The sequence below is a fragment of the Notolepis coatsorum genome, assembly GCF_963971535.1.
Source record: "Notolepis coatsorum genome assembly, chromosome: 11".
Taxonomy (NCBI): domain Eukaryota; kingdom Metazoa; phylum Chordata; class Actinopteri; order Aulopiformes; family Paralepididae; genus Notolepis; species Notolepis coatsorum.
In genome coordinates, this window is record NC_140175.1 from 81,066,322 (window position 1) to 81,085,136 (window position 18,815).

Consider the following 18,815-nt stretch of genomic DNA (forward strand, 5'->3'; position numbering starts at 1 on the left):
GGTTATTACAGAGGGGATTTTGGATATCTCTTTTTATCACTCCATAAATCAGAAAATACTCCATTCAGTCTATTTTTATGGTAAAATTCCATATTTCGCCATGTTTTTAGGAATAAAATGTGATATAAATCAGGGTATGAATGCGATATCAACAAACCCTTCTGTAAATACCTTCAGAACATAGATATGAATAGAACTGGAAGTTTTGGTGTATGTGAGTGCTACTGAAGTGGAGATTTCTGGCTCAGAGTATGAGGAAAAACTCTTAAAACTCATTTTTGGGAAAACGCCTTCAAAGTTCTGTATTGTAAAATGCCATACTTTTTTTTTAAACAGATATTTACAAACACAATACCTAATCAAACCATTAGTAATAGACAACCTAAACACATGCCTGATAACTGAATAATAATAATAATGATGTTATTGAACTGAACAGAACTACACACAGGCTACAAACAGTGTAGTACAGTGTAGTACCCCCTAATAGGCAAAAACTATTTGAATAGATATCATTATGAAACTTTCCCAATTTGTTATGTACATATAAACTAAGAAAAAATATATTGCAATTTTTCTGAAATTTATGTTTATATATGCAAATGAGGCACTTCCCCATTAAATAGCTCTGTCCCCTCGTTGAGAAACCTGCCCGCCGTTCCCCACCCAGTCCATGGCTGACAGATCCAGTGAGAGAACAAAGACAGGTCCTGAGAGCAGCTGAAAGGAAGTATAGAAAGTCACGCCTCACTGCTGACATCGACACATATCACAACCTCTTGTTAACATTCTCCAAAACCATCACTAATGCCAAAGCTTCTTTCTTCCACCATAGGATCGAGGCCTCTGCCAAGAATCTTCGCAAACTGCATGCTACCATGTCCTCCCTCCTCACTCCCCCCCCACCCCCCCCTCCCTCATCTTTCTCTGCCGAAGACTTTGCGATCTTCTTTGAGGAAAAAGTGGAGAACATCCGCAGCTCCTTCTCCCAACCCCCACCCATTCCAAATGCTGAATCGAGAACCTCATCCTTCACTCTGTCATCTTTCTCTCCCATTACAGAAGCAGAGACCCTGACACTGGTAACGTCAAACCGTCCGACTACTTGCCAGCTGGACCAGCTACCCTCCCCACTCCTCCAGACCATAGCACCAGACATCCTCCCATTCCTAACTGCAACCATCAACTCCTCACTCAACTCGGGGGTGGTCCCCACCTCCCTAAAACAAGCCAGAGTCACGCCGCTCATAAAAAAACCAACCCTGAACCCTACTGTCATAGGCAACTACCGTCCTGTCTCTCTTCTCTCCTTCCTTTCTAAAACACTTGAACGTGCTGTATCCAACCAACTTACTACTTATCTCTTACAGAATGACCTCCTAGACCCTAATCAGTCAGGCTTCAGGACTGGTCACTCCACAGAGACAGCCCTCATTGCGGTCACAGAGGCACTTCACTTAGCAAAAGCGAAAGGCCTCTCCTCTGTCCTGATTCTCCTAGATCTATCTGCAGCCTTCGACACAGTCAACCACCAGATCCTCCTTGCGGCCCTCGCAGGAATGGGAGTGGCTGGCTCTGCGCTGACATGGCTGTCATCATACCTCAATGACCGCTCCTACCAAGTGTCATGGAGAGGGACCCTGTCGGCCACCCGCCCCCTGCGGACGGGTGTCCCCCAGGGCTCGGTTTTAGGACCCCTTCTCTTCTCCCTCTACACTAAATCACTGGGTAACATTATCACGTCTCATGGCTTCTCCTACCATTGTTATGCCGACGATACTCAACTCTTCCTCTCCTTCCCTCCCTCAGATATCCACGTCTCTGTGCGGATCTCGGCCTGTCTGTCCGACATCTCAGCCTGGATGACGTCCAACCACCTCAAACTGAACCTAAGCAAAACAGAATTGCTCCACCTGCCGGCCAAATCCTCCCCCCTAACCGACCTTTCAATCACAGTCGAGAATGCAGCTGTGACTGCGTCCCCGACCGCCAAGAACCTTGGTGTTGTCCTCGACGACCAGTTGAACTTCTCTGCTCACATCGCAGCGACGACCAGAACCTGCCGATTCCTCCTGAGCAACGTCAGAAGGATACGCCCCTTCCTGACAAAAGAAGCCACCCAACTCCTCGTCCAATCAACAGTCATCTCCCGCCTCGACTACTGCAATGCACTGCTCGCTGGCCTCCCGGCCACTGCCACTAAGCCTCTTCAACTCATTCAGAACGCAGCGGCCCGCCTGATCTCAAACCTACCGAAGTCGGCCCATGTCACCCCACTTCTTAGGGACCTGCACTGGCTCCCCATTGCTGCACGAATCCGCTTCAAGGCCCTCGACCTAGCATACCGTGCGGCAAAGGGAACCGCTCCCGCCTACCTCCGGTCAATGGTCTCTAACTACACACCCTCAAGACCCCTACGCTCTGCATCTTCTGGCCGCCTCAGACCTACTCCTATCCAAGCTCCGGGAGGGTCATCAAAGAGAAGTCGCCTATTCTCAGTCCTTGCCCCACAATGGTGGAATGAACTACCCACCCCAGTTAGGACAGCCGAATCACGTCCAATCTTTCGCCGTCGACTAAAGACGCACTTCTTCAACCATTATCTGAATTAAAAAAAAAAAAAAAAAAAAATCTAACCCTAACTAACCGTACTGTCCTAATAAACTAACCTACACTGTAGCACTCAACACTTTGATGAACATTGTTGCTCAGCTGATAGAGTTGTGCCCTTCCTGATGGCTTGTCGTACAGAACTTGTAAGTCGCTTTGGATAAAAGCGTCAGCTAAATGACTAAATGTAAATGTAAATGTAAATGTAAATATGTGTACATTTATGGATGCAATAAGGCAAAATGATGTAAAATAAACAACTAAATGTGTGTTATTGACGTTTTATTGTCACTAGTTTCATAGAAGACATGTTTAGGAAGCAAAATATAACAAAATCAACAAAAAAAAGTATATTTGACTATTCACCTGCAGTGTCTCGCCTTAAACAAAATAAAAAACATGCATAAAACCTGGTAAAGTAGAATATTGAATCCTTGCATTGTGTTAATTACAGCTCAATGAAATGATAAGGTAGCAGTCCCTGCTTTCAATAGTACCCAACCCCCTCCAATGTAGTTTCTTCCCCTTTGGATGTATATATTTATTTATGATCTCTTTTTCTTACACAGACTAGTACTGTATATTTGTATGTCTTATATATATGTCATACATGTCTTGATGAATTGAAAATGGAGGACCCTGATGTAAACAAGACAAAAGTATTTTTCTGGTCTGCATCGTCTTAGCAGTTGTTTGTATTGAGCCGTACTGTATTGTACCCATTCTGCAATCTGTTAATAAAGTTTTCAACCAATCAATCAAACCCTATCTCTCTCCCTCATTATAGCAAACTGTATACTACATTATGGGACTGAGGATATTAGTTTTGTATGAAAGAAACTGTTGTGGTGTTTTGGAGTTACTAGCCACATCCATAGTGATGCCTAGTTATATCAGTCTCTCCTTTCTTCTTCTTTTCCATCTTCTTACTTCTACCTCTTTTCCTCCTCCCACTTCTTCGTCTCCTTCTTTTCTTCTCCTTTTTCTTCTCCTTTTCTTGCAATCCGAGCTCATGTAATGTGCTAATTAAATCAGATAAATAGAAAGTCACGTAGAAGAGACATTTCAGTTCAGCTACTAGTGTTCATTTGTTGTATAGTATGGTGTCCTGAGAGAGGAGGCTTTAGTTTAGGGTATAGTATACATATAGTATGGTGTCCTGACATACAATAGCTTTACTTCTTTTCATTCCTTTAAAATTACACCCGTTGACCAGAAACCCAGTCAACAAGCACAGTTGTTGCTCTTTGTATAGCTGCTGACTTTTCAGCACAGAAAGAGACCAAGGGGAGGAGGATGTTTGTCAAAATGGTCACATTCTGTTTGTATGTGAATACACTCAACATACGTAGAGCGGTTGTCACATAGATACTGCTGAAGTCTGCACGCTACCTGTAGGTGAAATAAAAGGGCTTTGATCTGATCCGTGCAGATACAGAGCTCGTTCATGCTGACTCATCACGTTTCCCCCTCAAGACCAGTGTGACACTGGTGCTGAAACCAACATGAGAACAAGCCCAGAGGGGGATTAGGTGAGTGAAGTGTGGGGGGGGGGGTGGTGTGTGTGTGTGTGTGTGTGTGTGTGTGCGTGCGTGTGTGTCTTGGTCTCTTGGTAAAGCCATCTGGTCTCTGTGCAAACAATGGCCCTAAAAGGGGTCAAAATGTATGTTTTGTCTTTCGACCAAATGTTCTTTAACAGTTTGGTCAGAGGATTTCAAATGCAGACTAAAGAACATGATTAGCTACTTCAGAAATTCAGTGTGTGTGTGTCTACGTGTTTATTGTTATTTGCACTTACAAACATACATTCTGGAATAAAATAAGTAAAAGAAGAACAGTTAAAACGTGTCCAAGTGTGTAGTGCCCCATGTCAACACCAGTATCCACTATGTGCCACATGTTGTCGTCATTACTGTATGTCATAAGACACCTCCAATTACTTGAATAGCCCATATCATGACATGTTACTCCCCCCGTGCGTGCACGCGCACACACAGAATTTCTGAAGTAGCTACTCATGTTCTTTAGTCTGCATTTGAAATCCTCTGACCAAACTGTTAAACAACATTTGGTCGAAAGACAAAACATACTTGCGTTGTGCTTTAAAAGCACAAAATATTAAAGCATCCAGTGCGTAGTAGGCAGGTATGGTGAATATGAGTTATGACAACCGAGTGGCAGTGTACTTGCCATTTGGTTGCCAATCACACCAGTAGATGGTAGTAGCACTTTAATTTGATATTATGGTGGAAAGTCTTTGTTACAGCCACAGCCAGGGCTTTTCTCTCCCGTGTCAGCAGGTTCCCAAGCCCATACATGGTCCTTCCTGTCCTCACAACCACTGTCTACCTGGGCGCGGCTTACACACCTGAGAACCCTCACATCATCAAGGAGCCAGGATAAAGAGGCCTGCACTCCTCGTCAGTGTTGTTTTCACCTCCCGTGGTATAGGACCCTATTCAGACCTCAGCGTTCATGGAATCATGTCTTCTTGTGCCCACTGCTGCCCAGTGACTTTTTGCTACCAACTCTTGTTCTCTGATGTCCAGGATCTCACCTCTCCAGACTACACCTCAACCACCGACCCTCACCAGCCTGAACCATCATGGACCTCACACCCACCCACCCAGTCTGTCGCTCCTCCACCCTTGTCTCTGAGCTCCTCTCACCACCTTGAACCTTGCTTCCCATACTCTCATTAAATATTCTAAACTGCTCTATTCTCCTGTGCCTCGCTCCTGGGTTCTAGAAAAGACACGTAACCCCTACAGTCTTTGTATGGCTGTGGCAGTCTGAAATGTTATATGCACATGATTTAATTATTATTGTTAGATGCATGGTTGAATTAGTTAAATATGCATATTATTATAATTTGTTAGATATGCATGATATTATTAGATATGCATATGATTTATTTATTGTTGTTAGATATGCATGATTTAATTATAGTTATGATTTAATTATTGTTGTTAGATATGCATATGCATATTTAATTATTGGTATACATATGATTTAATCATTTGTCAGATATGCATATCTAACTATAATAATTAAATCATGCATATCTGACAAATGATTAAATCATATGTATACCAATAGTTAGATATGCATATGACAATATCCATACCTCATTTTAAAAAAGGTTGCATTTTGTACTTAGTAGTGTTTGGACTTTATTCTTTTTTACTTAGCCCTTTAATCCATAACTTAACCATTCAGTTTTGAATTATTTTGGACAGCTCACCCATTTGCAGTTATGTCAATACAACTCAGTTGGATCACCAAAAAGTACTTAACCTCTACTCTTTAGCTTTGAATGCAAGTCACACAACTTACCATCTTAAGATAATTCGGTTTGAAAAAAAACTGTTAATCTGAAAACGTAATAATGGACTTCTATGGTTCTTAGTCTAAAAGTATTCAATTATTGACCTTTTCAGGTGTACTGTGAAGCTCTGGGAGAGAAATTCTGAAAACTATTCAACATACATTTTCATAACTGATTTAATAAACTGTCCTCAGTGGATCAGCCACCATGTACAACAGCAACGGACCACAATTATGATTGCAAATATTTAACTCTTCAAAAGTAGAATCATCCGAGACTTGTTAAGTCAATGATTTTGACAATTATATTTGTGATGCCGAAACATAGAATTACATAGTAAACGTTTGTAAACTATTGCAAATTAGCATATTCCCCTCCTCAATCTGCATAGTCTGTGACGGCTTACAAAACAAGAGGACTGTAAACAAAAGACGACACAAGACTGTTATCAAAGTCATTCTTTTAAGTTTTGGTAGCTTGAATTATTAAAGAGATTTGCAATACATTCATACCTCATTTGCACCTTACCCTAAGTTCTCATTTCTGCATTGTACCTCACTGTTACTCATTTTACTCTGTATTGTATATATGTATATTGACTGAATATTCATAACTTGAACTTGAAACATTCTTAGGCCAAGTCCTCCTCTCCCTCCTCCTCAAACTCCCCCTCCTCCTCTGCCGTAGCCTCCTGGTACTGCTGGTACTCTGACACTAGGTCGTTCATGTTGCTCTCCGCCTCCGTGAACTCCATCTCGTCCATGCCCTCGCCCGTGTACCAGTGGAGGAAGGCCTTGCGCCGGAACATGGCGGTGAACTGCTCTGAGATGCGCTTGAACAGCTCCTGGATCGCCGTGCTGTTGCCGATGAAGGTGGCGGCCATCTTCAGGCCACGGGGCGGGATGTCGCAGACTGCCGTCTTCACGTTGTTGGGGATCCACTCCACGAAGTAGCTGCTGTTCTTGTTCTGCACGTTCAGCATCTGCTCGTCAACCTCCTTCATGGACATGCGGCCTCGGAAGATGGCGGCCACAGTCAGGTAGCGGCCGTGCCGCGGGTCACAGGCAGCCATCATGTTCTTGGCGTCAAACATCTGCTGGGTGAGCTCCGGGACGGTGAGGGCGCGGTACTGCTGGCTCCCCCTGCTGGTCAGGGGGGCGAAGCCGGGGATGAAGAAGTGAAGACGGGGGAAGGGCACCATGTTGACGGCCAGCTTCCTCAGGTCGGCGTTGAGCTGCCCGGGGAAGCGCAGGCAGGTGGTGATGCCGCTCATGGTGGCTGACACCAGGTGGTTGAGGTCTCCGTAGGTGGGCGTGGTGAGCTTGAGCGTGCGGAAGCAGATGTCGTAGAGGGCCTCGTTGTCGATGCAGAAGGTCTCGTCCGTGTTCTCCACCAGCTGGTGGACGGAGAGCGTGGCGTTGTAGGGCTCCACCACGGTGTCGGACACCTTGGGGGAGGGCACCACGCTGAAGGTGACCATGATGCGGTCGGGGTACTCCTCGCGGATCTTGCTGATGAGCAGCGTGCCCATCCCGGAGCCGGTGCCTCCGCCCAGGGAGTGGGTGAGCTGGAAGCCCTGGAGGCAGTCGCAGCTCTCCGCCTCCTTCCTCACCACGTCCAGGACAGAGTCCACCAGCTCTGCTCCCTCCGTGTAGTGACCCTTGGCCCAGTTGTTGCCTGCACCACTCTGGCCTGACAGGGAATTACAAAAGAATTACCAAATATTCCATAAGATGTCCTTGTCCTAAATCATTTCAATGGCTTCTGAAGCTCCATATAGACATGAATGAAGTAAACACCCTGCATGCAGAATGCACAAACAACACTGATCTGTGATGTCTGCAATATGGGAGAAATCAATATCATGATAATCATAATAGTTCTCGATATATATATCACAATACTTGCTCACACATTATGTAATCGAGTTGATGTTTATATCATTGATAATGTGAAGTGTGACATAATAACCAAAACTGACATTTTCAAATGACATATTATTATTTCAAATATTTCAGAAGTATGTGCTTTTTCTGGCATTTCAAAATAAAAGAGCGACGTTTAAAAGCACCGGAAATACGTTTATTTTGTTATTATCTAACGTTAACACGAACCTAAACTAACTTTGCGCGTCGATGTTGCAGAAGCATAAAGGCAGAGTGTCTACAACACCGTTGCTTTGTCGATGTTGTGGTGCAGTTGCTTTGAAGTTGCTGTAGCATGTAGAGGCCTTAATACATGCACAGAGAAGAAAAGGGTATGTATCTGCTTGTCTAACTCCAGGGTAGATGGCAAATAAGCTAATTTCCCAAAAAGTTGTTCCTTTAAAATGGTAAATGGTGCATTTATATAGCGCTTTGCAATCTTTGCTCCTCACATTCACCGACGGTGGAGGCAACCATGCAAGGTGCCAACCTGCTCATCAGGAGCAATTAGTTAGGTGTCTTGCTCAAAGACACTTCGACACCGAACCGGGAACCTTGCGATACATTTACATTTACACATTGTAATTTAGCTGACACTTTTATCCAAAGCAACAAGTTCTGTATGACAAGTCAGCAGGAAGGGTACAACTCTTTCAGCTGAGTAACAATGTTCATCAAACAGTGTTGAAACTTGGGTGCTGCAGTTTTGAGTGCATAGTAGTAGAGACATATTAGTATAGTAGGTAGTAAATTACCAGACAATTACCAGACGACTGCTCTACCTCCTGAGCCACTGTCGCCCTCCACTAAGTGCTGTATAGCCGTATATTACGTGTGACACATTACAGGCATAATTACATAAGTAAGAATAACAAATCATTTCAATGATGAAATCCAGTGACACTACAGTAGCATGTACTTTAGATTAAATACGTTCACCGTTGACTTCATTACACACCCAATCCCCCACACACATACAGTAGCAACACAATCCCAAATCACATCAATCTTACTGTACTTTTACACTTCTAAATAACCTGATATTTATCTCTACCATTCTGAACTACAGCCATATGTAATCCATTCACACACACAGACACCCACACAAAAAAAAACTCACCAAACACAAAGTTGTCCGGTCTAAAGATTTGTCCAAAAGGACCAGACCTCACTGAATCCATGGTGCCAGGTTCCAGGTCCACCAACACAGCCCGGGGTACATACTTGCCACCTGAACAAGAGGAGTCATTAGTAACTTATCAGGATGCAGTCCTGAGAATCACAACTGGGGATAGAGGAGCACATTTGTAGGCGGCTACGTGGCGTAGTGGGCAAGGCGCTCGCCACGAATGCGGAGACGCTGGGCTCGCCTGTTCGAGCCCAGCGCTCCACATTGCTTTCAGTTTAGCTGGTCGTTCATACTAATACACATTGGCCGTATTAGGGGGTGGGAAACTGATGGGTGGGGATCGGGCGTTGTGGACAGCGACTCCTACAGGTCGGTTGGTGCGCCTGCGCAGTAGAATCAGGAAGTGTCGGGGGCAGCGTGAGCCTCCCACGCGTTACTCCTCGCCACTGAGAGATCGAGCTGCGCAGGTCAAAAGATGCAACTGCCGTTACCTCAAGTACCGGAGGGGACTTGTGCCATGTATGACTTAGTCCACATTGCAGCCGGCTTGTGGGAGGCAAGAAACAGCGTTCGTGACAGGGGAGGGTTGAATTGGATGATATGAAATTGGGATGGGAGAAAATATAGAAAATGGGAGAAAAAGTGGATAAAAAAAAAAAAAAAAAAAAACACATTTGTTTTGTGCATAATCTCACACATATCCATAAACTCTAAACAGTTTTGCACACATTCATTTATAGTTATTGCAATATATGGCCACCACTGATGTCATCAGGGACAAGGTATTGCTATTTTCTTTCAGATTCTTTATCATAGCTTTTTTAAATGTACATAAATACAGAAAAACGAGAGATGTTTTTTTCCCCGGCTCCTCCTAAAGTAGTTTGGAACGTACAAACTACACAATCTATACAATACAAGGTAAAAAAAAACAGTGGATAAAATATAAAAAAATACAGTTCAATACAGTTATTGAAAGTAAATTCATTTTTTAATATAGCCACTAATAATGTCATCTGGCACATTGAATCCTTGTGTGGTGTAATTACAGCTCCATGAAATTATGTAGATGAAGAAATAGCAATACCTTGGGACTGCTGCCCAACTCATTTACTCTCAATAAATGAACGTGTGTAAAAAAGAGTTTTTGGATATGCTTGAGATTATGTGTAACATAAATCAGTATTATTTTTTGGTGCCCCTTCAACAAGGTTAGCAAGTTTTGTTCTAGTTTCCTAACCTGTGGCTTCATTGTAGTAAACATTGATCCTCTCCAGCTGCAAGTCGCTGTCTCCGTGGTAGGTCCCGGTGGGGTCGATGCCATGCTCATCGCTGATCACCTCCCAAAACTAGGAGTGAGAACAAGATAGAAGCGACAGGTAAGTTAATTAGACGTTTATTACTGTATTTACTGTTAGGATATGTTTAAGGCGAGACACCCCAGGTGAATAGGCAAATATATATTTTTTGGTTGATTTTGCGATTGTTATATTTTGCTTCCTAAACATGTCTATGAAACTAGTGACAATAAAATGTCAACACACATTTAGTTGTTTATTTTACTTCATTTAGCCTTATTGCATCCATAAATGTGCACATATTTAATGGGGAAGTGCCTCATTTGCATATATAAACATAAAATTCAGAAAACTTGCAATATCTTTTTTCTTAGTTTATATGTACATAACAAACTGGTTAAGTTTCATAGTGATATCTATTCAAATTGTTTGCCTATTAGGGGGTACTACACTGTAACTACACTGTTTGTAGCCTGTGTGTAGTTCTGTTCAGTTCAATAACATCATTATCATTATTATTCAGTTATCAGGCATGTGTTTAGGTTGTCTATTACTAATAGTTTGATTAGGTATTGTGTTTGTAAATAGCCGTTTCAAAAAGAAATGGCATTTTACAATACAGAACTTTTAAGGTGTTTTCCCAAAAATGAGTTTTTATGCGTTTTTCTTACACACTTGGGTATAAATCTACCATTCCATAGCACCTACACACACACTTTCCACATTTCTTCCTATATATACACCCTGCATCTTTCTACAGAGGGGTTTGTTGATATATCATTCATAGCCTGATTTATAGTACATTTAGACAAAACAACATGGCGAAAATTGCCTATTCACCTGGGGTGTCTCACCTTAACAGTACTGTATGCATGTCACAAATGTAACAGTAATGTATATCTGTATGTCATAAATGTCATGTTTAGATTAGATGATTAGATTTTTATATGTGTATATGATAAATGTCATTATGAATTGAAAATGGGGGACCCTGATGACATGAAAGTCTCTCTGGTCTGCATCCCCTTAAAGGGGAACTATCTTATAAATGGGCTTTTTCAGTGTTTAGCATTGTTTCCTAGCTATATGGACTTATATTAATAGGATGTAGGATCTATGTCTCCAATTCTCATATTGGCGCATTCTTCCAATTCTCCTCACAATATTCACCCTCACTGAACTGAGTCATCTGAAAATGTGCTGATCTGTGATGTCAGAGATGTCTCAGCTGCATAATAATAATAGTGGTTGGAGCCCAGCCTCAAAACGACTCGAGATCTTTAGGTAGAAAAATGCTGTTTGAGTACTTGATTAGAAATACAAAACAATGAAAAAAAAAATACAGAGGTGTTCCATAGACTCACAGGAATTGTGTAAAAGTGCCCAAATAGTGAAAGAAATAGTAAAATAGTTCCCCTTTAACAATCGTGTGTATTGAGCTGTGTATTGAGCTGTACTGTACCCATTCTGCAATCTGTTCATTAAAGTTTTCAACCAATCAATACCGTTTATATATATAACCAAAAATGTGAATGGTCTGTCTGATGGTGCATGCCAAAGTTTTAGATCATTTTGTCTTTGATGAGTGTCCATTACACTGGCTTTCAATAATGGCCATCTCCTTCAGAAAATGTATTAAGAAATCTAAGAGATTAAAAGTTGCTAAACAGCTAACTTAAGATTAGATAAAATAAGATAAGATAAAAGATAATGTATTCCTTTATTGATTCCCTTTGGACGCTGTGACCTGCTGTGGCAGCGGACTGAGAGCGGGGGACGCAAACAGGCTGGATAAGCTGGTCAGGAAGGCCAGTAACGTGGTAGCGGTGGAGCTGGACTCTCTAGCGGTGGTGGCGGAGAGGAGGAGCCTTTCTAAGCTCCATGCCATCAGGGACAACAACCCCTCCCACCCACAGACTTGGCTGACAGGAGGAGCATGTTCAGTGCTAGACTAACTCCCAAGAGGTAGCACTGAACGGCACAGGAAGTCCTTCATTCCGACAGCCATCAGACTTTACAATGCATCACTGTGCCTCACTGCATCACTGAGCACAGGGTGACAGTTACCATCTTCCTGGACTTTTATTTTTAAAACAACATTGTTTAATATTACACTTACTGTAGACTTCTGTATATTTTATACTAGAATGTATATACATAACATACGAAATGTGAATCCCGGACCGTACTTTATTATATTATTATCTTAGGCTTATTTTACTCTTTATTCTTAGGCAATTTTTTTTGTTATTCTTATTCGTGACTTTGTTCCATCTACCTAAATGTTTACTGTGAGCGATTAGTGCCAAATTTCCCTCGGGATGATTAAAGTATTTCCATTCTATTCTATATCCAGGCATCATAGCAGCACATGGGGGGGTACAGGTATGGGCTTTAGTGCAGATACGGATCGGAAAAGCGGTAAATTAAACACAATCAAGGGTAATTTTCTTCAGTGAATCACAATGCCAAAGAGCTGCTGTGTTACGTTTTGTATAATAACAAAAAACAAAAATCCAAATCGCAAGTTTTATATAATACTGAGCCGACTAGCCGAGGCAACAGACTAAGAAATGATGTAAACTCCATGATCAAAACTGCAAAAAAAAAAAAATCATCAATGACAAAAACTGAGGAAAACAAAAACAAAACTACGTGAACTTTGGAAATTACTCAATAATCAACTAGGCTGCAGTAAAAAACTTAAAGCCAGATTCTCAAACATAAACATAAAGACGGACAACACGCTCACAGACAAGCTGGATGTAGCCAATTAATTACTTAAAAATTCTTCACAAACATAGCCACAACACTGGTAAACAAACTACCCTCCCACTCAGGGCATTATGGGGTAGAACACATAGTAGCATACTACAAAAACCTAGGGGTCCACAAAGACGACTTCAAACTGGAAATGGTAACAACAGATGAGCAGGGGAGGAAATTAAGCCCTTTTACTCGCCAAATGCGAGTATTATTTATGTTTGGCGAGTGATTCATGAAGAGCACTCGCCACACTGGCGCATAGCTGTCAACATTGAGATTTGAAAAAACTGGATATTTCGCCCCGCCCCCTCCCAATGTAGTCTCCTCCCCCTCGTATGTATATTATATATATATATATTGTCTGCACTGCAGCCGTGGAATCGCGAGGCCATAGATTTAGAATAGATAGAAAGGGCACATTGTGGTGTATCATAATTAATTTGTTGAATACTAGGATTTTTATAACGTTGACACAAATTAAAGAATATTTACATTAAGTTCTCTTTTACCTCTTATTTAATTCATTAATTAATTTAATTGTAGGCACTGTTTATATTGTACATAGTCCTGTGTGTTGTATATTGTGTCCTATGTTACTTTTGTGTTTATCGTCTCTTTCTATATACACTGTGGGAAGGGGGGCACGTAATTGAATTTTTCTGTATGTCTTGCACAAATTGGAAAATGACAAAGTGGACTGACTTTTAACATGAGTCTATAGTGTCAGACACTAATTGTAATGTTAAAATCGGATACTGCTGTAATATCAAGTGAAATTCTACCATGCCTCAATGTATCAACTTTAAACATGCACTAAATTTTCATTTCCATTATTTCCACCATGTGCAACATTTCCTAAGAACAGCAATGTCCATTCTATCAACTCCAAATCTGTGCTATGAGCTCAATTCTCCAGGTGCATGCAGAAGTAGAATTGCTGTCTTGTTTTGGATGAATGAGTAGAAATGAAAACGGAAATATTTTATTAAAGTAGTTTTGACATGTGATATAGATAAATATATTGTTTCATTGTGTATTGATTAACTTTATATTTGCTCTTCATTCATATTACAAAAGTTATACTGGCACGTCTAATACAGCAATGGATTATGGGTAAATGCAACGTTAAAGCAGTGCCAATGTAAGACTGACTTTATACTATATTATTGTCATTCGTTTAATGTAAAGTAGGGTATTATTTGGACTAAAGAATGGTGTTGTCTCACACTACTCGCATGTTGAGGGAGAGCACCATACATAATACACTGAGAAACCACGGCCGAGAGTGAGCTCTGCGGGAACAACCCCACTTTGCCGGTTATAAGAACTGAGGAGGGCAGTAATACGCCTGCGGGAAATTCAAAAGAAGAAAGAAGAAGCTCATCAAAAGAACTGCGTAGGGCAGTAATACGCCACGATGCGTCTACACTGCCGGAAATTCTAAAGAAGAAGAAGATTTCTCTGCCTTTTGTAAGTAGTTGTAGAATGTAATACATTTCAAGCTAAACCCCTCCTTTATCTCATAGATATCTTGTCGCAGTTCTTCTTCTTCGTTTCGCAACAGTCTTCTGGTCTGACTTCCTGTGCTAACGCTCTAATCTACACTGCTGCCACCTGTCGTCACGGAGGGGAATTGCAGCAATTTTGTAAAAAAAAAATATATATATATTAAAAACGAGAAAAATACAGGAACGGGATGACGGCGGGAAGGTAAACCAGGAATGTGAATCACTACCCACTTTCAAAACCACTCTCAAAGAACACCGACGGGAGACTGCAATTCGAAACTGGCCCCTGTAAATGTCCTAACCCAACCCCCTCCAATGTACAGTAAATTACCTAACCCAAGAATACACAAGACACTCCTCTTGGAACCAAGTATGGTTTCGTCAATATTCCAATGTACAGTTTTGCTTGTACAGTTTCCCCCACCCACCCCCAATGTAGTCACCCCCCCCCCCCACCCCACCTACCCAATGTGTATATACTCTTTTTAGACTTTTGTATCACAAACAGTACTGTATTTGCAAATCTGGTATGTCATAAATGTATAGATGTAGCAGTACTGTATCTGTAGTGTATGTCATATTATGATGAATTGAAAATGGGGGACCCTGATGTAAACAAGACGAAAGGTCTTTCTCTGGTCTGCATCCCCTTAACAATTGTATGTATTGAGCTGTACTGTAGTCTGTACCCATTCTGCAGTCTGTTATTAAAGTTATCAATCAATCAAACACGGAGGAAAAGGTGGCTGGCTAGCTCTAGTTCATGAGTCATGACAGCTAGCATAGCTTGTCCAACAATGTAATAGTACTACAGTACCGATAGGAGCTTATCTTATCTAATCTTACGTGGATGTTTGATCAGGTAGTGGTACACATTTGGGTATTCGAGAGATGGCCATGTCTTTGGGTTCTTCTCCCAATGGTTGAGGCTGGGTGTCTACTGTCTAGCAGCCAGTCTGCTAGCTTGTTGGCTAGCCAGCTGTTTTCCATATCCAAAATTCGGGTCAGGTAATCAGGAGGACAGTGAAGTGAAGTGAACTGGAGTCTGTAACAGTTATATTTGAGAGATGTCAATGTTCATTTAAAAAAAGGGGTTAACTACCCACGGGTGGCGGCAAGTAACGCCAACTGTCACATTTAGCTAACGCTGGGTAACAGTAGCTATAGTTAGCTTAGCTCTAAGTTAGCTCTATCGGTCATGTCATGAATGAATGAAAACTTTATTTAACAGATTGCAGAATGGGTACAATACAGTACGGCTCAATACACACAATTGTTAAGGGGATGAGAAAGACGTTTGTCTTGTTTACATCAGGGTCCCCCATTTTCAATTCATAATATAGTTATAGTCCACAATTCATCAGTATGCAGAGGCCTTTAGTCCGTGCAGGTTTTAGTGATTCAATTTGTGTAAATGGCAGCATGAGGCGTAAAAAAAAAAAAGTCGTGATGGCGAAGCAGAGACTACTGCGGTGACGTTAACGTTCCAACAGATCTTATACAGCATTATTGTACATGTATTGTTGTACGTTACCTATAGCAACCATGCACAAGCCAACTGTAACTTCCGACAAAAAATGTATTTAACATTGAATCCTGAAGAAAATCAACCGACCTTGGCTCCTATTTGATTGCCGCACTGTCCAGCCTGAAGATGAACGATTTCCCTCATTTTCACTTTGTGAAATAAGCGTATTTTTAAACGAAGAAAACTGCAGACGCCCACAACACAGCCCGAGTCCCTGTACCGTCGGAGAGGTTGGATGAATGTGGCGAAAGCAACGGGAAGGGGAGTATATATACTCACACCGGGCACGTGGACCTCGACGACGCGATTCGTTTGAGAGCTTGTCAATCACAAATTGTAGCTATTTCATTGGGTAAGAAGAACCGGTCGGTAGTTTTGAATGGATGATGCTATTCATCGTACTGACACCTGGGTCGCAAACATGATTGGAATCAAATGGCACGTTATAATCTTTAACTACAATGAGTTGTTAATGCATTCTATCAAATAAATCAAATAAGATATTAGCTAAATGACAACCATGATCAATGAGATGTGGCATTGTGCCATATTGTATGGGAACAACTACACGCTGCTATGGACTGATAGTTGTCAATGGCAACATAATGAAAACATTGAACAAGTTATTAGTCTCTGGCTGCTTTTGCATTTTTTGTTACTAGGCTTGTGGGCCACTGGAGATTTATTGGAGTTTTGAATTGTTTCCAAGCACCACCTAACCCAAACTAGATTACATTGATTGATTGATTGATTGATTGATTGATTGATTGATTGATTGAAAATTGTATTAACAGATTGCAGAATGAGGGAGGGGATACATGCATGCTTTTGCAACCAGCTGGTAATAATAGTCATTTAAATAAAAATAAAAAATGCATAAAACCTGGTAAAGTAGAATATTGAATCCTTGCATTGTGTTAATTACAGCTCAATGAAATTATAAGGTAGCAGTCCCTGCTTTCAATAGTACCGAACCCCCTCCAATGTACAGTTTCTTCCCCTTCGGATGTATATATTTATTTATGGTCTCTTTTTCTTACACAGTACTGTATATTTGTATGTCTTATGTCATACATGTCTTGATTAATTGAAAATGGAGGACCCTGATGTAAACAAGACAAAAGTATTTTTCTGGTCTGCATCGTCTTAGCAGTTGTTTGTATTGAGCCGTACTGTAATGTACCCATTCTGCAATCTGTTAATAAAGTTTTCAACCAATCAATCAAACCCTATCTCTCTCTCATTATAGCAAACTGTATACTACATTATGGGACTGAGGATATTAGTTTTGTATGAAAGAAACTGTTGTGGTGTTTTGGAGTTACTAGCCACATCCATAGTGATGCCTAGTTATATCAGTCTCTCCTTTCTTCTACTTCTTTTCTATCTTCTTCTACTTCTTCTTCTTCTTCTCCTTTTTCTTTGCTTCTCCTTTTCTTCTTTTTCTTCTCCTTCTTTTCTTGCAATCTGAGCTCATGTAATGTGCTAATTAAATCAGATAAATAGAAAGTCACGTAGAAGAGACATTTCAGTTCAGCTACTAGTGTTCATTTGTTGTATAGTATGGTGTCCTGAGAGAGGAGGCTTTAGTTTAGGGTATAGTATACATATGGTGTCCTGACATACAATAGCTTTACTTCTTTTCATTCCTTTAAAATTACACCCGTTGACCAGAAACCCAGTCAACAAGCACAGTTGTTGCTCTTTGTATAGCTGCTGACTTTTCAGCACAGAAAGAGACCAAGGGGAGGAGGATGTTTGTCAAAATGGTCACATTCTGTTTGTATGTGAATACACTCAACATATGTAGAGCGGTTGTCACATAGATACTGCTGAAGTCTGCACGCTACCTGTAGGTGAAATAAAAGGGCTTTGATCTGATCCGTGCAGATACAGAGCTCGTTCATGCTGACTCATCACGTTTCCCCCTCAAGACCAGTGTGACACTGGTGCTGAAACCAACATGAGAACAGGCCCAGAGGGGGATTAGGTGAGTGAAGTGGGGGGGGGGGGGGTGTGTGTGTGTGTGTGTGTGTGTGTGTGTGTGTGTGTGTGTGTGTGTGTGTGTGTGTCTTGGTCTCTTGGTAAAGCCATCTGGTCTCTGTGCAAACAATGGCCATAAAAGGGGTCAAAATGTATGTTTTTCAACGGTCTTTCGACCTTAATGTTGTTTAACAGTTTGGTCAGAGGATTTCAAATGCAGAGAACATAACTAGCTACTTCAGAAATTCAGTGTGTGTGTGTCTACGTGTTTATGTTTATTTGTTTATTGTTATTTGCACTTACAAACATACATTCTGGAATAAAATAAGTAAAAGAAGAACAGTTAAAACGTGTAAGTGTGTAGTGCCCCATGTCAACACCAGTAGTTGCCAACTGTGCTGCAATAACTTGAGTATTCCACTATGTGCCACATGTTGTCGTCATTACTGTATGTCATAAGACACCTCCAATTACTTGAATAGCCCATATCATGACATGTTACTCCCCCCGTGCGTGCACGCACACACACAGAATTTCTGAAGTAGCTACTCATGTTCTTTAGTCTGCATTTGAAATCCTCTGACCAAACTGTTAAACAACATTTGGTCGAAAGACAAAACATACTTGCGTTGTGCTTTAAAAGCACAAAATATTAAAGCATCCAGTGCGTAGTAGGCAGGTATGGTGAATATGAGTTATGACAACCGAGTGGCAGTGTACTTGCTATTTGGTTGCCAATC

General features: G+C 41.4%; 1 protein-coding gene across 1 annotated transcript; it reads right to left on the bottom strand.

Moving 5' to 3' along the window:
- Positions 1-6,383: 6,383 nt before the first annotated feature.
- On the bottom strand, positions 6,384-16,319 carry LOC311236840 (tubulin beta-4B chain-like). Its single transcript, XM_084324623.1, has 4 exons — positions 16,180-16,319; positions 10,233-10,341; positions 8,984-9,094; positions 6,384-7,630 (listed from the first exon to the last, which is right to left on the bottom strand). The coding sequence occupies exons 1-4, from the start codon at positions 16,234-16,236 to the stop codon at positions 6,570-6,572; spliced, it is 1,338 nt and encodes a 445-aa protein (XP_084180749.1). The 5' UTR covers positions 16,237-16,319; the 3' UTR covers positions 6,384-6,569.
- Positions 16,320-18,815: the final 2,496 nt, after the last annotated feature.

Excerpts from the sequence above, each read along its gene's own strand:
- LOC311236840 (XM_084324623.1), bottom strand. The coding sequence starts at position 16,236 with ATGAGGGAAATCGTTCATCTTCAGGCTGGACAGTGCGGCAATCAAATA. Across the intron at positions 9,095-10,232 it reads TTACTACAATGAAGCCACAG|GTGGCAAGTATGTACCCCGG; the intron begins GTTAGGAAACTA and ends CCTCTTGTTCAG. Across the intron at positions 7,631-8,983 it reads ACCGGACAACTTTGTGTTTG|GCCAGAGTGGTGCAGGCAAC; the intron begins GTGAGTTTTTTT and ends ATTCCCTGTCAG.